Here is a 22432-nt window from a genome sequence, read left to right on the forward strand (position 1 = left end):
AGGCTGATATGGATAATATCTATCTTGATATTTCGAAGCCTGCCCAGGTGGCCTCCACACAGCCTGAAGGGGAAGTTTATCAGATCACAGAGGAAGAGGATGCACGGTTTCTGGACACCTCCTTGGATGTGGACTGTTCTAAGAAAGACGAAGGAGCAGATGAAGTCTTTGTGTCCCCTACACAAGAGTACAGTGGTTCACCATTCATATTGATTGTGCAGGCCACAAACGACATAGACAAGTACACAACGATTGTTGTTATTCAGCAGGTGTACAAAGGCTCCCATGAAGAACATCCAAGGATGAGAGCATACAGAGAGGGGATAAAGTATAAACCATCTCTACTCAATAAGCTCAAATGCCACAAACTGTTTGAGGTAGAAGATCAAATAAATCCAATTTTGCAGATCTTTGATGAACTGGCTGATAGGCCGGCCGAGAGGAGGAGAAACAATTTTGATGGTCCAGTAGATGGCCAATTTTTGAAGATTTATGTTGTTTAAGGTTTTTGAGCCTCAATGATTGTAAGCATGTTCTTTTATAGGTTTTAGCATAGACTTAATTAGACTCCATGCCCAATGGAATACTAGGCAATGTTTTTAAGCTTGTTTTGTATAAAGGCATTGGTCTGCAGTTCTTGAGACCTCACAGGGAGGATCTCATCCCTAGAAGGAGCTAGTGTTAGCTCTGCTACATGTTGCTGATTTTCAAAGAGTGGAAGTAAGCTCGGTCCTTGGTTTCTTGCTCAGAAGGGGTCTGCACCGGTTATCATCCTCCTTTTCCTTCACCTCGCTTACTCCCTTTCACCCCACTGCCTCCATTTTCCCCTTCACTTTGCCTATATTCTCATACTCCTGTGATCTTCGTTTTACCTCTCATAGCCCTCACTATCTTTGTTTTCCTCTGTAACTCGACATAAACCTCTGTTCTTCAAGCCCTGAGCGCTAAGTTTAAGATCCCTTATCACCATAACCACGTGACCCCGCGCTCATATGCTCGCATGCCTTCATAAACCCTCCGCCGCAATCTCAGCCGTTGGTTTGCCGCACCCCGATCCAACGGTCCCCGATCGCGTCCGACCAAAAAACATGTGTGCCGATCTTCCACCGTCCGATCATCTCTGACATGATCGGACATCATTCGCTCCTCCCGCTCTTGCAAACTGACCGCATGTTAGCTCGCGGGGAAAGCGGTTTTTGTCCCGTCACATCCGCCACGCGTCATCGTCTGGGTGGAATCGCGCGGCTTTGTACGATTACCGCTTCCCTCCCAAAAGCAGTGCGATACATACCGCTTACCACCCATTTGCCCATCCCTGCTCGTTATCTCCCGTGCTACTCTTCCGCCCGATGGCCGTCGGATCTGTCCGCCCGCGATCCAACGGCTCACGTTTGTTTCATCCTGTTTCTGCCCGATTCCTCCCGATACTCCGTGTCAAGCGCTCTCTGCCGTCCATCCATGCGATCCGACAGCCGATCTTCCTTCTTCGTTCGTCCATACTGTCCACGACCATAGCCATTTCATGCTCCCGAAGGACGAAGGTAACCTGTTCGCCTGTACCTGGTGCATTTCCTCTCCAACAACCACATTCAAGAGATAGAATGGCCGAGAAGAAAAAGGACATGCCTCGGGCAAATTAGCGCATTTATCAGTTATGGAGCTCCTTCCATATAATACTCCACTTGCTCGAGAAGTACAGCAGAGTATCTGAAAAGATCAATTTTGTTCATTAAAGCAAGCAGATTGTAGTAGAGACTCTTTCAGAGAATTAAGGTGGTTGGTGGTCAATTATGACCCCTCCACGCATAGAACAACAGCATATCTTTGTAATCAAACTCTATATATACCCAGAACACAGATGTAATCAGGGTTGATGGTTGTTGTTTTGATGTAAGGTTCAACTTTTGGAGACTGTAACTACTTTGATACTTGCAGCGTTTGGTCTTCATTTTCAGCTAATACAAGCTTCTTTTGCTGTTAATTGCTGACTTTCCATTTCTACTCTGTCCTAGGCTTTGCCTGTTATGCATTTGTTCATGTGCTCTTGATATTTAGCATTAGAGGGGTTGTCATCCCACCTTTGTGTTGAAGTCTAGTATGTATCATTGAATGTGTTATGCAGGTTTCTGTTTACTTAATGCCAGAGAGCTGTCATCCTGTCTGTGCATTAGGAAATAGATTTGCAGACCTCCTTACTGGTTGTAGCCGACCATCACATGGTCTTGTGCATCTGTTGGTGTGGTCAGTATTCTCCATGTTCACCTAATCCTCAAACTGTGAGTAATTGGTGGTCTAAAGCCTTGTAGTCTGGGGTGTTCACCCATGTTTGGAGTTAAGCATAGTAGAAGTGGTTATCTGGCTTGGACAAGCATCATTCCTTCCATTCATCCATCTACAACATTTTGTTGAGTTTGTCATGTTCCCAAGCATCTCCGAGATACAACCTAAGAGAGTTTCTTGAGGTGATAACAGGAATTTTAAGTCCAACCCGTTAGAAACCCTCCATGCACTTTACTGATTTATTCCTACCTACTTGTTCTGTTACTTAACAAGTTATTTACAATGTAAATACTGAAAATAAACACTAGTGCATGCTCAACATATTACAGATCATCAACTGAAGGAAACAAATACTAGCACACAAAACGACACCGTTAGTTTTGGACCAATGCCCCTGGAAAAACCCAATGCGGGAAAACTGATGCAGCTATATGAGGGTTTTCTTATTAAGCAATTTCAAAGTACAATTTGGGTGCCAAATCTGGCTTACCCAACAGAGAATGCCCTTAGTAATAGTACCTCTCAGTTTGAGACAAATGTCCCGGCTGAAACCCCGGATAAACCCTCCGGCAGCTCCTCAGCTCCAATCTACCTCAGAAACCCCAGCGTCTGCCTTTCTGGACCGCGTCAGTCTCTCTCTGCTTAGCGTTGGCCCAACGTCACCCTGAATGGGCCTGCGTCACCCTCAGGAGGCCTTGCGTCACCCTCAGGAGGCCTTGCGTCAGCCTTCTGGCCTTCTGCATCAGCTACGCTGGCCTCTCTGAAGCACTCCGCAGCTCTTGGCTGCCTCTGCGTGAGCCCTGGCTGCTATTGCGTCACTCTCTCTGGCTCCTGCGCTGATCTCCCGACACGATCTCTGCCTCTCTGTCTCTTTGTACTCACTGCCCCTCAGTTGCAACTCCGATCATTGATTCTATCTCTCTTAGAAAACCTCGCTCTAGAGAATAGAATGATTGATCATCTGGTGTATTCTCCGAGTGACCCTGAAGCCTCCTCTTATACTTTTCTTGTTGACATATCAACAGCCGAGATTAAGTCCCTAATCAGTGGCTAAGATTAGATCTGGCTTGATCCATGTCTTTTGGATCATTCTAACACAGTTTTATATTAATCCACATTAATATTTTAATTTCCCTAAGTCTAACTTAGGGACTCCATTAAAAATATTAATTATTTTAATATCTTCCAAACTTTTTAGAATCTGCCCAAACCCTTTCTGGGTATTGGAGATCTCATGTTCCCCAACCTCTCCACCAAATTTCGTGGCTATAGCACATCCGATGCTACCCCAAATCAACACTCCCTTTTAGCAAGGAGTGTGCTCTAGTAATACTCCTCACTGAGTATCACCCTGATCATCCGGCATTGGTCCTTGTGCTAATGCTAGGCTTGCTGCCCATCATCCTCTGCACTGCTGCATCATGTATTGCTACCCATGGCTCTGCTACTGCTACTGCCACTGCTGCATCTGTATGACAACTCCCTCTCCATTTGTGCTGCGTCTCATGGCTCTACCACTGTCACTGTTGCATCTGCACTGCATCTCCTCTCATCATGCTGCATCGTGTTGCCCATTGCTATAATGCAATTCAGTTATTGAGAAGTAAGTAACTAATCTCCCAACTCTGACCTCTCTGTTGTGCTAGAGACCCTCCTGATGTTGAAGCTCCCTCTGCCGTTGACAAGTGCTCCCTCTCTGACCTCTACGCTGCTGCCACAACTCTCTGCATTTCGCACCATTGCACACCTCTCTATGCCATCCTGCACTGGTGCAACACTCCATGCCTCTTGCACTGTTGCAGCCTGCTAGCCTCGTGCGGTCTCGGGACTACTGCACTGTAGCTCTCTCTGCTGCTCCATCCGCATCCATCTCTACCCACATTAGCCAGTCCTGCTACTCCTCTTCCGGGCTCCAGTAGCAAGGCATTATCCAAGAGGCTGGGTACCTCGAGAATCCTGCCCCTCATTGCCTGTTGTCCGCCTGACTACAGCTCGATGTCTCCCCACTTCTTCTCAAGTGGTGCGTGTGCACTCATGGCACAGTCATCATCTGTCTCCACTTCTCTTCCCTTGTTGGAGCCTGGCGCTGCCTTAGTCTCGAAAGACTCTCCCTTACTCTTCTTCCTTGGACACTCGGTCGCATAATGACCCAACTCCCCACAGTGGAAGCACTTGATCTTGGATAGATCCTTCCTCTGCTTATCTTGCTTTCCTCATATCCTAGGGAAACATTTTCCTCCTCCTCCTTTTTGACTCTGATCCCCTTACTGCTGCTTCCTGCCTTTGTCTGTCGTCTGATCTCTTCTTGGCGAAGAGCCGCCCACATCTCATCCCAAGGTGGAAGTGTCCCTCTGCCCAGTATACTTTGGACAAATACCTCCCAGTCTTCTGAGATTGCATTCAGGGCAGTCCTCACCATCAATTCCTGATCCGGTGTGTCTCCTATGGAAGTCAACTAATCTCGGATCTCATTCAGTCCTCTGAGGAAGGTGTCAATTGGTTCTCCCTTCTTCATCTGATATGACCTCATCTGATTTTCTAGTAACATCCTTCTCTGCACATAAGTATGCTGGTACAATTTCTTTAGGGCCTCCCACATCTCATTTGCCGTTTCCTTTTCGACAATGTGTGGTACTGCATGGTCCTTGACCCTGCCAAGGATGATGCTCTTGGCCCTTGCCATTGCCTCCTCGTACTTGTCATTCTCGGCTAGGTTGACTTGGATAGCTATCATCCTCAAGGCGAAGTGCTTGACACGATTTCTGTCAAGTACAGATAAGATTCTAGCCTTCCAGATTGCGAAGTTTGAGGCTCCGTCCAGTCTATCCTGGTCTCTTACTCCGTGTAGTGCCATGCTGCTCTTCTACTTCCCTCCTGGAAGTTCACAATGTGACTCCCTCTGAGTCTCGATTTCCCTCTTGGAAATCCTCTTGCCGATGTCGAGATGCCCCCTACTCTGATCGTCTGTGCAACTACACTACTGATCCAGATTTCTCGGCTAGAAACCCTCGGTAGCAACTCGCTCCTCCTTGGCCTTGCCCTGTCAGGTACTGTTATGACTACAGTACCCCACTAGCTCCACTCTATAACTTTCCCATAGCCTCCTAAACCCCAGCATCCTGAAGGTGAGAGCTCCTAGGCTTTGTGCAATCCCGACACCAGCAACTTGGCCTCCTCAGCCAACTGTGTCACAACCCTCTACATGGCTCTGCTGAGCCTCCCTTTGCCTCCCTTGGCCTCTGCGCTGCCTCTTCCTGGCTCACCCTTGATGATGCAGGAACTGCGTCATCCTTCCCTTCTTGCTGCTCTGCTAGGAACAACTTCTGTCACTCAGGACAACTGTTTTCTGCTGCTATTGCTCCGCTCGGCCGATGTCCTCCGTTCTCCTGTAATCTGCAACCACGCTCTGATACCATGTTGGAATTTCTAAGTCTAATCCGTTAGAAACCCTCCATGCACTTTACTGATTTATTCCTACCTACTTGTTCCGTTACTTAACAAGTTATTTACAATGTAAATACTGAAAATAAACACTAGTGCATGCTCAACATATTACAGATCATCAACTGAAGGAAACAGATACAAGCACACAAAATGACACCTTTATTTTTGGACCAATGCCCCCGGAAAAACCCAATGTGGGAAAACTGATGCAGCTATATGAGGGTTTTCTTATTAAGCAATTTTAGAGTACAATTTGAGTGCCAAATCTGGCTTACCCAACAGAGAATGCCCTTGGTAGTAGTACCTCTCAGTGTGAGACAAATGTCCCGGCTGAAACCTCGGATAAACCCCCGACAGCTCCTCAGCTCTAATCTGCCTTAGAAACCCTAGCGTCTGTCTTTCTGGACTGCGTCAGCCTCTCTCTGCCCAGTGCTGGCCCAGCGTCACCCTGAATGGGCCTGCGTCAACCTCAGGAGGCCCTGTGTTAGCCTTCTGGCCTTCTGCGTCAGCTACGTTGGCCTCTCTGAAGCACTGCGCAACTATTCGCTGCCTCTGCATGGCCCTGCGTGAGCCCTGGCTGCTATTGCGTCACTCTTTCTGGCTTCTGTGTTGATCTCCTGACACTATCTTTGCCTCTCTGTCTCTCTGTACTCATTGTCCAACTCCGATCACTGATCTATCTCTCTTAGCAAACCCCGCTCTAGAGAATAGAATGACTGATCATCTGGTGTTTTCTCCAAATGAACCTCAAGCCTCCTCTTATACTATTCTCATTGACATATCAACAGCCGAGATTAAGTCCCTAATCAACGACTAAGATTAGATCTAGCTTGATCCATGTCTTTTGGATCATTCTAACATAGTTTTATATTAATCCACATTAATATTTTAATTTCCCTAAGTTTAGACTTAGTGACTCTATTAAAAATATTAATTATTTTAATATCTCCCAAACTGTTTAGAATCTGCCCAAACCCTTTTTGGGTATTGGAGATCTCATGTGCCCCAACCTCTCCACCAAATTTCGTGGCTAGAGCACATTCGATGCTATCCCAAATCAACAGTGGCTCCTAGAGTGAAAGATGCTACTTGGGCATATGCTGAGATGATTGCAAGCAAATGTATTACACTGTCATAAAATAATTGAGGTAGAGGGGGCATTCACAGGTTGAAACAACACTTGGCTGGTATTAGAAGTCAAATTGTCCCATTAGAGCAGATTGAGGAAATTAGAAAGGAGTTACTAGAAAAATTTGAGACATTTGAGGAAGACAAAGCTAGGCAAAAAGCAATAGAGGCTTAAATAGGGAGGAAGAGGAGTCTAAAACACGTGATGGATTCCAACCCCAATTTGATTATGAGGGCTCTTCATCTATCCCTTGTACTGATGCATCCAACCCCCTTCGCTTTGTTCCTCCCTCTTTGGAGTCTATTCAAGAAAAGGGTAAGGGTTAAAATAAGGGTGCTATCAAAATTTATTTCTCACCCTCCTCTCCCTCTGAAGTGCACATGGTCCTCAATGTGAAAATTCTCTTACTGCAACAACTGATTTATTTATCCCACTTATTCCACAATGAGCTATTAATGAAATTACTTCAATAAACATTAAAATAAATATTGCTGCAAATATCACACCGTAATACAGAAACAAACATATGCACAAGCATTAACACATTGACACGAATATTTTGGACAACAATCCCCGGAAAAACCCAATGTGGGAAAACCGGTGCAGCAAAGGAGGATTTTATTATTCAGCAATTTTTCTGTATAATAGGGTGCCAAACTGGCTTACCCACAGAGAGAAATAACTCTCCAACACTTCTACCAATCCCAGCATCAGCTCGACCGACCTTTGTGTGGCTCTCAAACCCTCTGCGTCACTCACGCATGCCCAACAAGTGATTGCGCACTCTTTTGCTGCCTCTGCATCTTGCCTGAAAAGGCCTACGTCTGCCTCTCTTGCCTCAGCGTTGATCTCCAGTGGCTGATCCCGCCTCTCTGCTCCATACTTGCTGCCTCCTGACTACTCACCAAACCACTGGTTCAATTTCTCAATTAACCCCGCTCCAGAAATTGAACTGACTGGTCTCCCTCAGTGTATTCTCCAAGTGACTCTTAAGCCTCCTTTTATACTTTTCTCGTTGACAAATCAACGGCCGAGATTAAGTTCCTACTCATGATCCATGACTTTTGGACCATTCTAACATAGTTTTATATTGATGATGATGATGATGATGATGATGATGGTTAACGTCCACTAATATCCTTTAATATTTTATTTTCCCTAGGTTTAGACTTAGGGACTCCATTAAAAATATTAATTATTTTAATATCTCCCAAATTGTTTAGAATCTGCCCAAACCCTTTCTGGGTATTGGAGATCTCATGTGCCTTAGCCTCTCCACCAATTTTCGTGGCTAGAGCATATCCAATGATACCCTAAATCAACACACAAGCTAATCGAAGTCAAATCCAACCTACTCTAGATGACCATTGGAAGAAGGAATTGAGAGAAAATGCCTGTGATTACATAGCTAAATGGTGGTATGATGTTGATATCCCCTTCAATATTGCCCATTTGTTGTATTATGAACCTATGTTTGATGCCATCATTGCTAGTGGTAAGGGCTTCAAAGGCCCTACTATGCATGAATTAAGGGGATCTCTTTTGCATAAAGAGGTCATTGAGGAATATTTGAAAGATTTCAAAAACTCATGGGTGAAAATAGGATGTATCATTTGTTAGTTTTTGTAGCATCAGATGTGTTCTAGCCACACAATTTGGTGGAGAGGCTAGAATACATGAGATCTTCAAAACCTAGAAATCGTTTCTGGAAATTCCGCTTAGAAGTGTCTCAATTAGATTATTAACCGATTTTAAATATTTTCTAAGTCTAAACTTAGGGAATATGGTTAATTAATCAATATTAATTGAGATAACGTGAGAATAATCTAGAAACTCACACGGATCGATCCAGAGATGATCCTAGCCATTGATTATGTTTTAATCTTGGTCGTTGGTGCTCCAACAATGGATTATAAGAAGGGATCGATTTGGTGATGGAGAACACACTTGAGTAGTTTGATTCATTGATAGATCGATTTCCTGAGTAGCAGCAGTCAGTTGTCGGAGAGAGAGCCAGAGATCAAAGCGATGAGTGAGGGGCAGGGATAGTGATCCGAAGGAAGTTTTCCAAATCCGGAGAGGCATCGGCAAGATGGCTGAGTTATCTTAGTGAGGTAGTGCAGAGCTCTACGCAATAGCTTCAGAGAGGGCAGTTCGATTTGCTGGAGAGAAAATTGTTCTCATATCCAGAGGTTGGGCAAAGGATCTAGAGGGCCATTGAGACAAATTTCCTAGCAGCAGAAGACAAATTAACTTCATCAAAGGCTAGTCAGAGGCTAGACGTGATAGTGATTGTGCAGTCTAGTGCAGAGGTTTACACGAAGCTTCAGGAGGCCGAGTTTTCTGTAGGCAAGTTGTGCCTGGATTGCTTGTGGAGGAAGGGTAAATTCCCTTCAATAATTTAGCCAATATTTTCTTGTTGTGGATTGCCAGTTTCAGGCATCTAGGTTGTACTTAGATTTTCACTGCTGCATAATAATAAAAACCTTCATTGTTGCACCACTTTTTCCCAAGTTGGGTTTTTCCGGGGACATTTGTCCAAAAATAATTGTCTCATATTTTATGTGTGTGCTAGAATTTCTCATTTTCCAGTGCATTATTTTTCCACAGTATTTTATTTGTGAAGGTTGCAGAGTGTTTATTTCGATATTCACCGTAGCAGATTAATTGTTAAATTAATTAAAAATTAGGAGAAATATTACTAGTTGCTGCAATAGGATTCCATATTGGATTTTTCACACCATCATGTCAGATGGATGGACTGATCAAAAGAACCATACCATCATAAATTCTTTTATCTTTTGCCCACAAGGAACTGTGTTTTTAAAATCAGTTGATGCATCTGATAAGGTGAAAGATGCACACTTGTTGTTTCAACTTTTGGATGAGGTTGTTGAAGAGGTGGGGTGGCTATTGTTGTTAAAGAGAATCACAAATAATGCTTCTATGTTTTTGCTGGTAAAATGATAAAGAAAAAACGCAAAACCATCTTTTGGACCCCATGTGCTGCACATTGCATAGACTTCATGCTTGAGGATATTGGTAAAATAGATTGGATCAAGAACACCGTAGAGCATGCCAAAAGCATTATAAAGTATATCTACAATCACTCATGGATTTTGAACCTAATGAGGAAAAACACAGGGGAAAGGATCTTGTTATGCCCGCCATCACTATATTTGCAACTCACTTTTTGACATTGCAATGTATGCTTTCCCAAAATAAAAACGTGCAGAAGATGTTTTCCAGTGATGAATGGAATGGATGTCAATGGGCCTGCAAACAAGATGGCAAAGACATAAGAAATAAAGTTAATGATGACACGTTTTGGAAAAAGGAAGCAGCGATTGTGAAAATTGTTGAGCCACTAGTTAAGTTGTTGCAGCTGGTGGATGGGGAAAGATTGGCTATGGGTTTTATTAATGAGGCTATGGATCTACCAAAGGAGCAAATAAAAAGCAACATACAAGGATAGAGTGGCTAAGTATGAGCCTATTTGAGAGATCATTGACCAAAGATGGAACAATCAACTCCATTGCCCTATACATGTAGCTGGGTATTTCATGAACCCAGGGTATCCTTATAAAGCTCAACTGGGAGGAGATTTGATTGGGGAAGTGAAAGATGGATTGTATGAGTGCCTTGAGCGCATGGTCCCTAATGAGAGGAGCAGATGGAGATACACCGACATATCACTTGTTTCAGTAGAGCCATACGTACCTTTGGAAAATGAGCCAGGTAAACAATTTCAATTTTCAAATTCTTATTTTGTTAAATTGTTTATAATTTGAAAGTTGAATATAATTTGTTGAACTAACTCATTACATGACTATGTTTTATGCAACACACTAGTGGGAGGCATTTGGTAGCTAGTGTCTTCAATTGTAGAAGTTTGCAATCCAAATTTTGAGTCAAACTTGTAGTGCTTTTGGGTGTGAGCGCAATTGGTCTGTCTTTGAGAGGATTCACACGAAGAAGCAAAACTGTTTAGAACAAAATCTGTTAAATGATCTAGTCTTTGTCCAATACAACCTCTGACTAAGACGCAACTAATTGCTGAACAAATGACCTGATACAGATTCCACTGTGTTGGAAAATACTGATCCAACCTTCGATTGGGTAGCAGAGACTCAACCAACAGAGTTTGACCCTGGTGAGGATATTGTTGTTGATGTTGATATCAGGTAGGATGCATTAGGGACTATTCAATTAGATGCAGATCCACTAGTACCAGCCCCAAGTCCTCCAACTAAAGGCACTTCCCTACTCAGCCACGATGCAGGTCCATAGCTTGTCTATCTCAACGTGCAACTAGTGTTAGTGATACTACTTCTACAATTGCAGTAGGAGATCTTGATGAAGAGGAGGATGAGCTATGGGTTTCCCTGTTTGAATCCAATTTAGAGTCTAAGCCAAATGATGTTGCCTTGTCTAGTAGTAGTGACTAGTGATCACTAGATGGTATTATGTATTAGTGACTTGTAGTCTTGCAGTTGTATTGTTTTGCTGTAGAGCCAATTTAGTGCTTCCTTGGTTATGTGTTTTTGTTCCGATCTCTATATATTACTTGTATTGGACAATGCACTGGGTGTCATTTTGATATAATAGATATATTCATGAGCATACTTTGATCATATGTTGTATTCTCTCTATTATTCTAATGCTTTGAGGTTGGAAACATGAATGAAAATCTTTAAAAATATGTTTTTTCATCATAAATTAAATATTTAATGTACTTTTTACAAAGTCTAAGTCATTGGAATCAACTAGTCTGAGTCAATAGCGAGTTGGAGTTGACTGTCGGCCAGTTCTGAGTCCGAGTTCAAGTTTTAAGACATTGCATACGAGTTTCCTTGTAAAAAGGCTTTTATTTGTATCATTCTTATTTTCTTGCAAGGTAATGTGTGTGTGTGTATTGTTCTTATTTTCTTTCAAAATGATATATATATATATATATATTTGCATTTCCTTGACATACCCATTTTGGTTTGTGGTGGGGAGGTGGGAGGCGGCACATTTCCAGGCATTCATGTCTCTGAAACCATACTCATTGCAACATTCTCATCTATGAAACTGTATTCATTGCAACTTAGCATGTATATATAGATTGTTAAATTGGCAACTAGGGCCAAACTCCATGTGGGTCAGCTTATTTATGGCAGCTGATATTTTTATTAGATCCCTCTCGTCGAGAGGTGTAGGATTGATCCAAAGATCATCCGATTCCGATAAGTATTTATGGAGATATGAATTTATTTTGTTTATGTAATTATTATCAAGCCGACCAGCTCTTATGTAGGCTCTAGAAGCCCAGCCGACGTGTCTATTCAACCTCTACGTTTTTAGTATAAATAGATGAGGATTTAATTTCATTTGCACTCATCTCTTGTGATCTCTCTCTCCACGTGTTTGGGTTTTGTGGACAGAGAGATCTAAAGGAGAGTACGTTTCTCTAAAGGCTGATCTAGCCTTACCCTAGTTGCAGTCAACGCTGGAGACTTTCGTGTTAAACGCAATCATGGTTTGGGCATTATATACGCTGAGCACTTAGACATATAAAATGCAGTTTATATATAGCTACACGGTAAGCCGCAGGAACCACAGTGTATATGATGTCATTCACAGTCTATACGCTATACATGAAGATATATATTCAACGCAGCCCAGGCATATAAATATTCAGGCAATATATATATATATATATACGCAGAAAATTGGAATGCTGTCACATATGGTCTCATGCGCTGTCCAGAGACTCCTTCCACAGCAATAGATACATATACGCAGGCACAAAACTCAGATTGATGAGACAGATCTCGGATAAGAATACTATATTGGCATAAGGTATGAGCGGTATACATTCTTGGCACAATATATTCCTGTAGCAGTCTCATATACATTCTCGGCTGAATATATTCCTGTAGCAGTCTCATATACATTCTCGGCTGAATATATTCCTGTAGCAGTCTCGGTATACATTCTCGGCATATACAGAAGTATTTTTGTGCCCTTACTATCCTCACTGTTTGGGTCTAATGGAGATCATAGTAATGCTGTAGCTGCTATCTCAGTCTCAGCATTGATGTGATCATGTTGGAGAGTATTTAAGTGATGACTGTGTCCACTACACTCTAAGCATAATCTACAGTGATAGAATGGCATACCTGTAGCAGCCATATGACAATGAATAGCAGTGATAGAATGTCATCTGTTAAGGCAGCAACATGATGATGATGCACATTAGTATGGGCAGCATGAAGTTGAAAGATGATCATGGATATGAAGGGCAGCATGATGATGGATAAGATCATGGACATGGGCAACATGATGTAGATCATGGACAGCATGATGTATGGGCAACATGATGAAGATCATGGGCAGTACAGTGATATATGAGAGCATGAGCAGCATGATGATCATGGGCAGCATGATGGTGCTACACAGTGAGGTGCAGCAAATGGACGAGATTCAGCATGATGATAGGTGAAGGAGTCACCTTGAGAATCAGTTGAAGCAGAATGTCTTCAACTGATCTCATCATGATACGAAATGATCTATGCTAGATCTAGATAAGTCAAAGTATTTGACTTCTGTTGTAAATGTACTCTCTCTCTCTCTCTCTCCTTCTCTGCTGAACTTTGAAGATAAAAGAAGATTTGATCAAAGGGTTTCCCCACACATTGTGGGGTTTGTCCCTGGCTTGCGCCACATCCTGTGTCCTCTTGTCTTGGCTTGTCTTCTGCGTTTTATATTTATGTTCTATCTGCAGTTTATCATAATGCTGATGTGATTGCTAACTGTGAAAATTTAAATAAATTGCTCTAGCATAGAACATACCTAAACTTAACATAAATTTTGTGAGGTATATAGGAAGTTTGCAAATTTTACTATGATGTGTTGGCCTTTATTCTTTCAAAATTATTTCAGAGTATTCTTTCAACATCTTTCTATTTTTTTGTGATGAGAATGGATTCATTGCTTGGAATATTTATTACTGTTACTGAGAGAACTCATTATACTACATATAGTCGATGTAGATTTTACCATTTATATTTTCATTGAGAAATAATTGTCTGCAAGCAACATATCTTGTCATTTAATCTAGCTACTGATTGGCAATATTCGAAACAAACAATTTATGTTATTCTTTTAAGCTCAGAACTTCTGCTATTGATGGGCATGTTGGGGCTTGGGTCATCATAACAAGTGTATCTTCTGTACCATTTCATGGTTATTAGCATTCTTTCTCAAGTTTCAACTAATCATTCTTGTTTATCTGTTTTAGTTATTAAAGGTCAAAAATTCAAAAGAAGCTGTCTATGGAGCTTTAGATTCATGGGTTGCATGGGAGCTAGATTTTCCATTAGCTGTTCTGAAAAGGGCTTCATATCAGCTGCAACAGAAAGAAAAGTGGCATCTAATCATCCAGGTCCTCTTTCTTTCCCTGTACGTTTACATCATAGGTCTTATATGGGTTGGCACATATGCATTGAATTTATTCATCGTGTTCAGTCAAGACTCAACACATCTGGCATGCATTGGAAACTAGCTTCTTACAAACAGAAGATGTCATTTGCTAACCTGATCTTTACATGAAATGTTTATAATTTTCTATTCTTAGGCTTTGAGATTAATCATGGGTATGTTACTGCATTAGATAAGGTTGTTCCACATTTATAATTAGCTGTTTTAAACAATTCAGTGAGTGTGAAGCATAATCTTGTAATTGAAAGTGACAGTGGGACTTATGCTGAACATCTTTGTGGTCTAATTTTTTTGAAAAAGAGACAGTGACTTCTATACTACAAAATCTAGCACCCTAGTGCAAAATGGTTAGAAAAGTGTACGAAGGACAAGTGTTTCCTAAGGCTTGGTGTCTTGCCTAGGAAAAGGTGTCCAACATGACCCCTAGACATAACTGTTTATTTTAGGGCAAGATTGTTCTCTGCTGTAGATAATTGCTTTTTTAAACTTTTTCAACAATTTCCACATTGTATTCACCCCATGTCAACATTAGCAACCATATAGAGAGAACAATAACATCAACAATGCGGCGGAACAGTAAGGAACAATAGAAGAAAAACATACACAATAGAGACACCAGTATTTAGGTCAGAGACTAGGGCAAAATGCCACAAGGGTGAAAACCCAACCAAATTCTTCTTCTTAGATATTCATCAAATGTTCAGTTGAGATACAAAGTACAATAAGTATGAGACACATCGTTCAACATCCAATACATTGGGCCTCCTAGGCCAATCCAGGATCATACAAGATCCTTCTGAGATGTCAGCAGAGAAGTGTATTAAAGAGGCATACACAGGCCTCCATATCACTGCCACAAGTAACAAATGTATCTGTCAAGTATTCCTGATATCATTGTCATAAGGATACTGCCACACACCACAATCATAAGAGCACAACATACATCACTGTCACTGTCATACTGCATACATCATTGTCACTGTCATAGAGCACTTCACTGTCACTGTCATAGAGGTTCTGCCATGCAGGGATACTGCCACACAACTTAGTTATAAGGACATTTCCATTAGAACACTGCCACACATCTCTGTCATAAATACACTGACATATATTACTGATATAAGAACAAGAGCCACTGCTCAAACAACATAGTCATATACATTACAGTCATAGGGACACTGCTGTCATACACATCACTGTCATATACACAAGTGCCACTGTCATTCATCGTTGTCACAAGCACAAATAACACTGCCTTTCATCACTGTTGTAAGCACAATTTTCACTGTTAATAAGAACACATATCACTGCCATCACTGTTGTAATAACACTTCCATGCATCATAGTCTTAAGGTCACTGTCTTTTGTCATCAGGTTACTGTGATACATTACTGTCATTCATAAGCTCTTCTAACTAGCCCTTGTACACTAGCTGCCATACAACCTTTGTCCAAACTGGACCTAATCAATCTAGGAAGAACATCAAACTTGAATGAGAAACCAACATACCTTAGGACATCATGAAAGATACTTCGACCTGAGCACTATACTCTGATATTTCTGCCCTGGTTAGGGCACCCTGTGGCAGCAACAGGACTTCTCTTTTCATGGCCAAACAACCCTTCAAATACTGTGCAAACCTCCTCCAACAAGCCTTCCTATCCCTGTGCTGTCTTACAAGAAACTCAGCCTTGATTTATCGATCAATTCCTGATCTCAACACCTCTGTTCAGCATCCACATTAGGGCTCGACACTACCTGAAATAGACTTTAAGCAGGATGAAAAAACACATTTAGCCACAGTTCACAAATAAATCATGTAGATTACCCCCTAAAAAGCAAAAAATCACCATTAACTTTCACTAAATGCATACAGACAATTACAAATTATTCTGTTGACAATACATCACAATGGAATTATATGCTGATTAATAGAACTATAAATTGACAAAAAAATAATTGTTGTTTTAGTTAGTGAATTCTATTAACTGAACTAGACAAATTCATTATTCATCCCTATGATTCAACCCTCTCAATGGGTTGGTTGACAAAAACATTACTTGAAGAAGATTTATTATTGTTCCCTTTAGAAAAATCTGTCAATCGGCTCAAAAACCTTTCTCGTTTTTACAATGATTCCAAATGCTCCAGTGGCCCAGTGGCCTAGTTATCCAACTCCTCGATGGCTAGTTATCCAACTCACAAAGGTCCAATTATCTCATTGGTTGGTGGTGGAGTGAGCAAGTGTGACTGTGAGTGAGGTAGATTTTGCGTGTCGCCAAGTTTTAGCCTCAGGTTTATTAGGGTTACCAAACATACCATTTTAATTTTTCTTTTTTAATTATAAATGATGGAAAAATGTCAAACCACAAAACCCTGAAATGAACTTCAACGAATTTTTGGCAAATTTCATCGAATTTGTTCATATTCGTGTTCGTGTTCGGTGAACATATACGAATTTGTTCGAATTGTTTTGTGGTTCAACGAATTTTGAATTCGAAGGATTAAATTCGCCGAACCCGGTGACTTAGCTTCCAACAACTCAACGTCCAACTGAAGAAGGGAAGCCATCCAACATTTTGGCAGTGACTTTCAACATTTTTGGCAATTGTAGGTTTCTGGAATTTTTTTGAGGCCCGTAGGCCTAGCCGTCCTCCTTCTCCAGCCTAGCCGTGAGCCTTCTATGCCTTTTCAGGCCCTGAACCCCCTTCTTTGGTTTGGCCAAAGCCCTTTTAGAGCTTGCCGTGGCCTCCTTTGGCCCTTGACCCCCTTTATTTTCCTAGTCGAAGCCCTTTAGAGGCCTCGACCTCCCTTTTTTGCCCTTTTCGTGGGCTTGGGGAGCCTCCTTTGGCCCTCGCCCCCCCTTCATCCCCTCTCCGTAGCCCCGAAGGGGCTTATCCCTTAGCCGCTGGCCCTTTTAGGGCCTTCTCTTGCCCAATGTCAGCCTTTTGAGGCTTGACGTCAGCCCTAGAGGGCTTCTCCTCCTTGGCCGTGGCCTTATTAGGCCTCTTCTCCCTCATCACTGCCCTTGTTTTCCCTTTCCAGCCTTTCATTGGCCCTTTCTAGCCCTAGTGTTGGGGTTTCCTAACCCTAGCCTCTCATTCTAGCCCTCATTCAGCCATTATTCAGTCATTAATTTAATATTTCATCTCTAACATTTAGTTTTGCAGCAATTCTAGAGCTAACTTGGTGGTTGCAGGTTGTCAAGTTCATTGGGAGCCTCTCTAGTCATCTACAAGGCCACCAGGCCTCTCGATTTTCTCTCTAATCCTTCATTCTCATCACTATTATCATTCTGAATTCTGAAGCATTCTATGACAACGATATGTTTAGGGCCTAAGTGCATCTAAATCAATCCTAAATTCACTAAATAATTTACGTAAGGCATTGAAAATTAATCTAAAGTCAATTGGGTGCACATAAGTGAAATTTTTGTGGACTGTGCATTGTTTTCCAGATGTGATATGTTTGCTACAGCCATATAATTTCACCTACAATAGTTGTAAAGTAATATAATCTTAGCCTACTAATCACTTTACAAGCATATCTTACCATTGGCATTGTTTAAGCTTGCATTACTTGGCATATTTGATTATTTATTGAAGGCTGTCATAATAGTTTAAGGGCTGATATACACTGCATGAAGGTCTGATATAAAATTTACAGTGGTGGTAAAAAGCGTTGAAAGTCATCTATTTACGCTTAGCTCTTGTTCCTTGCATTTTGGGCATATTGTATAAGCATTTTCTAGTGGAATTGGGTTTCTCTCTTGCTGCTGCAATCATTTATTTATTTGCTGCCCCATTTTGCATTTCATTGCATTTTTGCATCTCTTGCATCATTGCCATCCATTTTGCATTCTTGCACAAGCATATTTCTAATTGCATTAATAAACACAAGTGCTCTAATTGGATTGATAATCGTTTAATGAGATTGGCTTAACAAGTAATATTGTGATTAATGCTCTTGTTTCTTATTGATATTATTGTTGTTGGATAAGTGGATACATTGCTTTTCATTAATAGCTCTTGTGGATTTGTAATCTAAGTCACTCTTAAAGCACTTAATCAAGTTTAATCATCATTGTGATAAGAGATCTAATTGTGTCCATAAGAAAGTCTTTCTTGTATTTAATTGGCATATTGGTGATCCATTGTTATAATCTTGAAGGTTGCTAATTGTGTTAAGAAACATTGATCTTGTATATCTCATAAGCCATTGTCTATTATAATCTTGGCAACATTTTCTGGCACTATTTAATTTGAGAACTTTCTCTTGTGAAAATTGTCATAAATTCATTGTTTAAGTACTTCGTTGTCCTAAATTGAAAATCATTGTATCTTGTCTTTAAGTACTTTAAAACTCTAAGAATCTCACCTCAAGAGCATTCACTCATAGTTTGCACTTGCATCTTAGACCTAGGTTTGCACTAATTAATTTACTTCCAAGCATAAGCTTGGTCGATAGAGAGATAAGACCACCTTTCTCACCCAGCTTGTGAAGCTTAGACCCTCTTTAGTAGTTAACACGGTGACCTTGCAGTCGTTAGAGCCACAGTCCCTGCAACGCCAGAGGCATTAGGTTGTTAGAACTCAAGGGGAGGGATTGTTAATCAAGCCATAGCTTGCTTCCCCTTGGTTTCTCTCTCACAACTTACTCTAGAGACTAACTTCAAAACAGTTGAGATGAAGGATTCACTTAGATAGGCATATAATTTAAAATAAACCAATATTCTACATATCACTTAGATTGTAGGATTTGCATCTCATTTAGGATAGTGAAACATCCAAAAGAAACAACTGTTTATCCGGTTACTTGGTATATAATTAACATAAAGCAAGTATTTGACTCCATCAAGGCAAGGGTCTCTTACAATAATCTAATCTGATCGTTAAACTTGCTAATTCAACCAAGTTGCTAGGCCATTCAGTTGTGTCTCCTGGACTTGTTGGTTGCCAACGAGTCTCTCATCTTCACATTTCATAGGGACTACGCCCCATAGCTTGCTGTAGGGAGACAATTGAACGGAGAGGGTGGGGATTAGAGTGACAACCCCTGCCCTAAGCATTGTCGCATATTGCCTGTACAATTTGAGTGACAACAGAACACACCTTAGTCCCACCCAGTTAGATACCTTGGTCAAGTATCTAATTTGTAGCATTACGTGTGCTATAACTCTTCATAGAGCATATCGTTTTGAGATCTTCCATGTACCTCTGTATACATATAGTTATGAATACCTCCCTAGTTAAGAGGGAGTGTTGAAGAATGTAAGTAGTGTCGGTCTTCATAATTATATTTGAGTCATAATGTAATGTATTTGTCAAAAGAAAGAAAAATGAATTTTATTGTAAAAAAAATTGACTTATTAAAGCATGGGTTTCATGCTTTGGTCAATGACCAATAGGTCAAAGCCTCAATTGTAGGCTTCTACGGTTTATGTTAAGAGTCTTTGTCCATGTCATCATGTATAGACCCTTCTCGGGCTTTGTTTATCAAGAAAGAAATTTATTTTTATGTAAAATGAGTCATTTAGGTCGCTTCAACCAAGTCGGTCTCAACCTAGACAAGTCGGCCTTATTGGAACGCAAAATCCACTATATAAAGACAACAACTCGACCTCATTTGGAACACACACAAAACAAGTTCGATCTACAATTGTTGGAGAAGAAAACAGAGTGCAAAATTCTTGCAAGAAGGAGAAAAATCCTAACGAAGAAGTTTGGAGACTATTTTTTCTCTCTTTTGATTCACATGTGCGAAATTTTGATGCTGCTAGAGGGCCGAAGTTGCAAGGTTGTAGTAGGGCCAAAATTCTAAAGTTGGGGGCTGAAATTCTGACTTGAAGCAGTTTGACTTCCGGTGTTTGGTTCATCATCATGGAAGGTTGACTTGGTGGAGGAGGAAGGTCTTTTGGTTAGGTCTAAGGTCTTGGTTTGTCTCAATTTGATTTGAATATTCTAGTGGAAGAGTTTCACTCGGTTTTCCCCTTCTGAAGGGTTTTAGCCCTGGCTGAGTGCCTATTTCTGGTGTCATTGATCTTCATGCTTTTGATTTGATGATTGCTTGCTGAGAAGAAGATAAAAGAAGAACATAAGGAAAACTAATAAGAATATAAGAATATCACAAGTAATTGTCAATATAAGAATATCTTTTTCCCTTTCAACGCTGTGAGGGTTTTCTCAAGTCTAGTGCAAGTTGTTCATCATTGGAGAATATTACCTATTACCTTGTGCCTTCCTCTTTGGTGTTTGATAACTTCAAGAGTTAGTGTTGTTGTTAAAATGCTCATCTTCTCGGTATTGGAATGAGCCTCTATATTCTAGTTAGTTTCTCTTGTTTTGGATTTAGATACTAACCTTTTCTATTTGCTCTCCTTGATTAGGACTTCATTGATATCATAGTTAGATCTAGCCTTTGAGTTGTTTCTCTCATTAAATCATTGTTAGCAATCTCATCTGTCATTGGTTACTTGTGTTGGCATCATTAAATTTTCACTTGTTTTCATCATAATATCATATAAGTGAAGATCATCTTAACTAACACTATAACTAAGGCATTTAAAATTTGTGTTAATCATTTCATTGAGTAATCTTTAATTGCTTCATTGTTTATCATTGAAATCTTGTAGCCTTTTTTTTAAAGTGATATTTCATAAGCTTGGTTATAAGTGGTTTATATCTCTTACATTGAAGCACATTGTCATTATTGTATCTCTTTGAAACTATTTAATCTCATCATCATTTGCATTATCATTCTAATTTAGTTTTGCATTCCTAAAATTTACCTCCAAGCATAAGCTTGGTTGATAGAAAGTTAGGACCACCTTCTTCACACCAATTTGAGAAGCTTGACCCTTACTCAACGGTTAAAACAGGTGACCTTGCAGTTCTCTTGTGGGCAATCCCTTGTAGGAACAAAGGCACTTGGGTCGTTAGAACTCCTGGGGAGGTATCGTTAATGAGGCCTTAGCCTCCTTCCCCAACAGTTCTCTCTACAACCTTGTTTAAGACTTGCTTCAAAACAATTGAGGAGAAGGCTTTCATCTAGATTAGGCATATAAATAAAATTGACCAAGATCTTGCATTTGACTTTTGATAGACCTTGCATTCATTTGATTATTGGTAATTGGAATTGTGAGCTCAATTCATAATTGCAAGTCTTAGATTATTTCTCTTGTCATTTCAAGTTTATTGTATTTGGAGTATCGCCTTTACTTGAAAGAACAAGTTTATTTTCCTTACAATTGTCCTTTAAATCATTTATTGCTCATATCTCTGGGTATCTCAATCTATTTCTTGTACTAATATTTCTGTTACGAATAAAATATATATAAATAATAACATAATATAAGTAACGAGGATAATTCTAATAATGATTAGTTAAATTAGTAATTAGGTTGAAGAGGCATGTCTAAATGAGACATGACTCTCCATGAAGAGACACTTGCTTGATATATAAGCAAGCCTCTCGTTCTCATTGTAAACCATTCATTCTTATTCACACATTTTAATATATAATATTTGTATCCTCATGGATATCTTTATATTCCAAGTCTTCTGGAGTAATTAATTTGTAGAAGGAACTTTGTTCGCTTCATTTGGTATCAGAGCAATCGATCCTTTGGCCGCTTCACTGCTGCATAGAGCTCGTTCTTTGATCACCGGCCCTTGGCCATCAATCATCATCAACCTTGTTGCTGTCATAATTGAAGCATTTTGCTACACATTGGGAGATTCTCCATTTTTCAGGCCTTTGGCCACTTAAAATATATATATTAAAAGGAAAAAAAAATTATATATATAAAAAATATAAAAAAAAGGAAAAAAAATATAGAGAGTCAAAGATTTAAAATATATATATAAAGAAGAAGAAGAAGAAAAAAAAAGAGACTGGTATTTCTATTGTGCGCACAGTGACTGAACCAACATTCCACTGACCCCAACATACGACCACCGTTGGGTTGCTGCATATCTTACACTTGACATTGTTTTGGGACTTATTCTGACTCACCAGTGCTGCTATCTTCGCCATTCAACACTTTTGCATCACAATGCTACCCTAAAACCTCCATTTCTATTGCATGCAACTCGT

At 40.5% G+C, this 22432-nt stretch overlaps 1 protein-coding gene across 1 annotated transcript in view; it reads left to right on the forward strand.

Annotated features, from left to right (window-relative positions):
* Window positions 1-22432, forward strand: part of LOC149263634 (uncharacterized) — a 282397-nt gene that overhangs the window by 128990 nt on the left and 130975 nt on the right. Inside the window, exon 4 of the mRNA XM_089426553.1 lies at window positions 14139-14282. Coding sequence (XP_089282679.1) covers window positions 14139-14282 — 144 coding nt within the window. The remainder of the gene's footprint in view (window positions 1-14138; window positions 14283-22432) is intronic.

This window comes from Pinus tabuliformis, chromosome 6 (genome assembly GCF_031772625.1).
Source record: "Pinus tabuliformis cultivar Carrire ecotype Pingquan chromosome 6, CPIR1, whole genome shotgun sequence".
Classification (NCBI taxonomy): Eukaryota; Viridiplantae; Streptophyta; class Pinopsida; order Pinales; family Pinaceae; genus Pinus; species Pinus tabuliformis.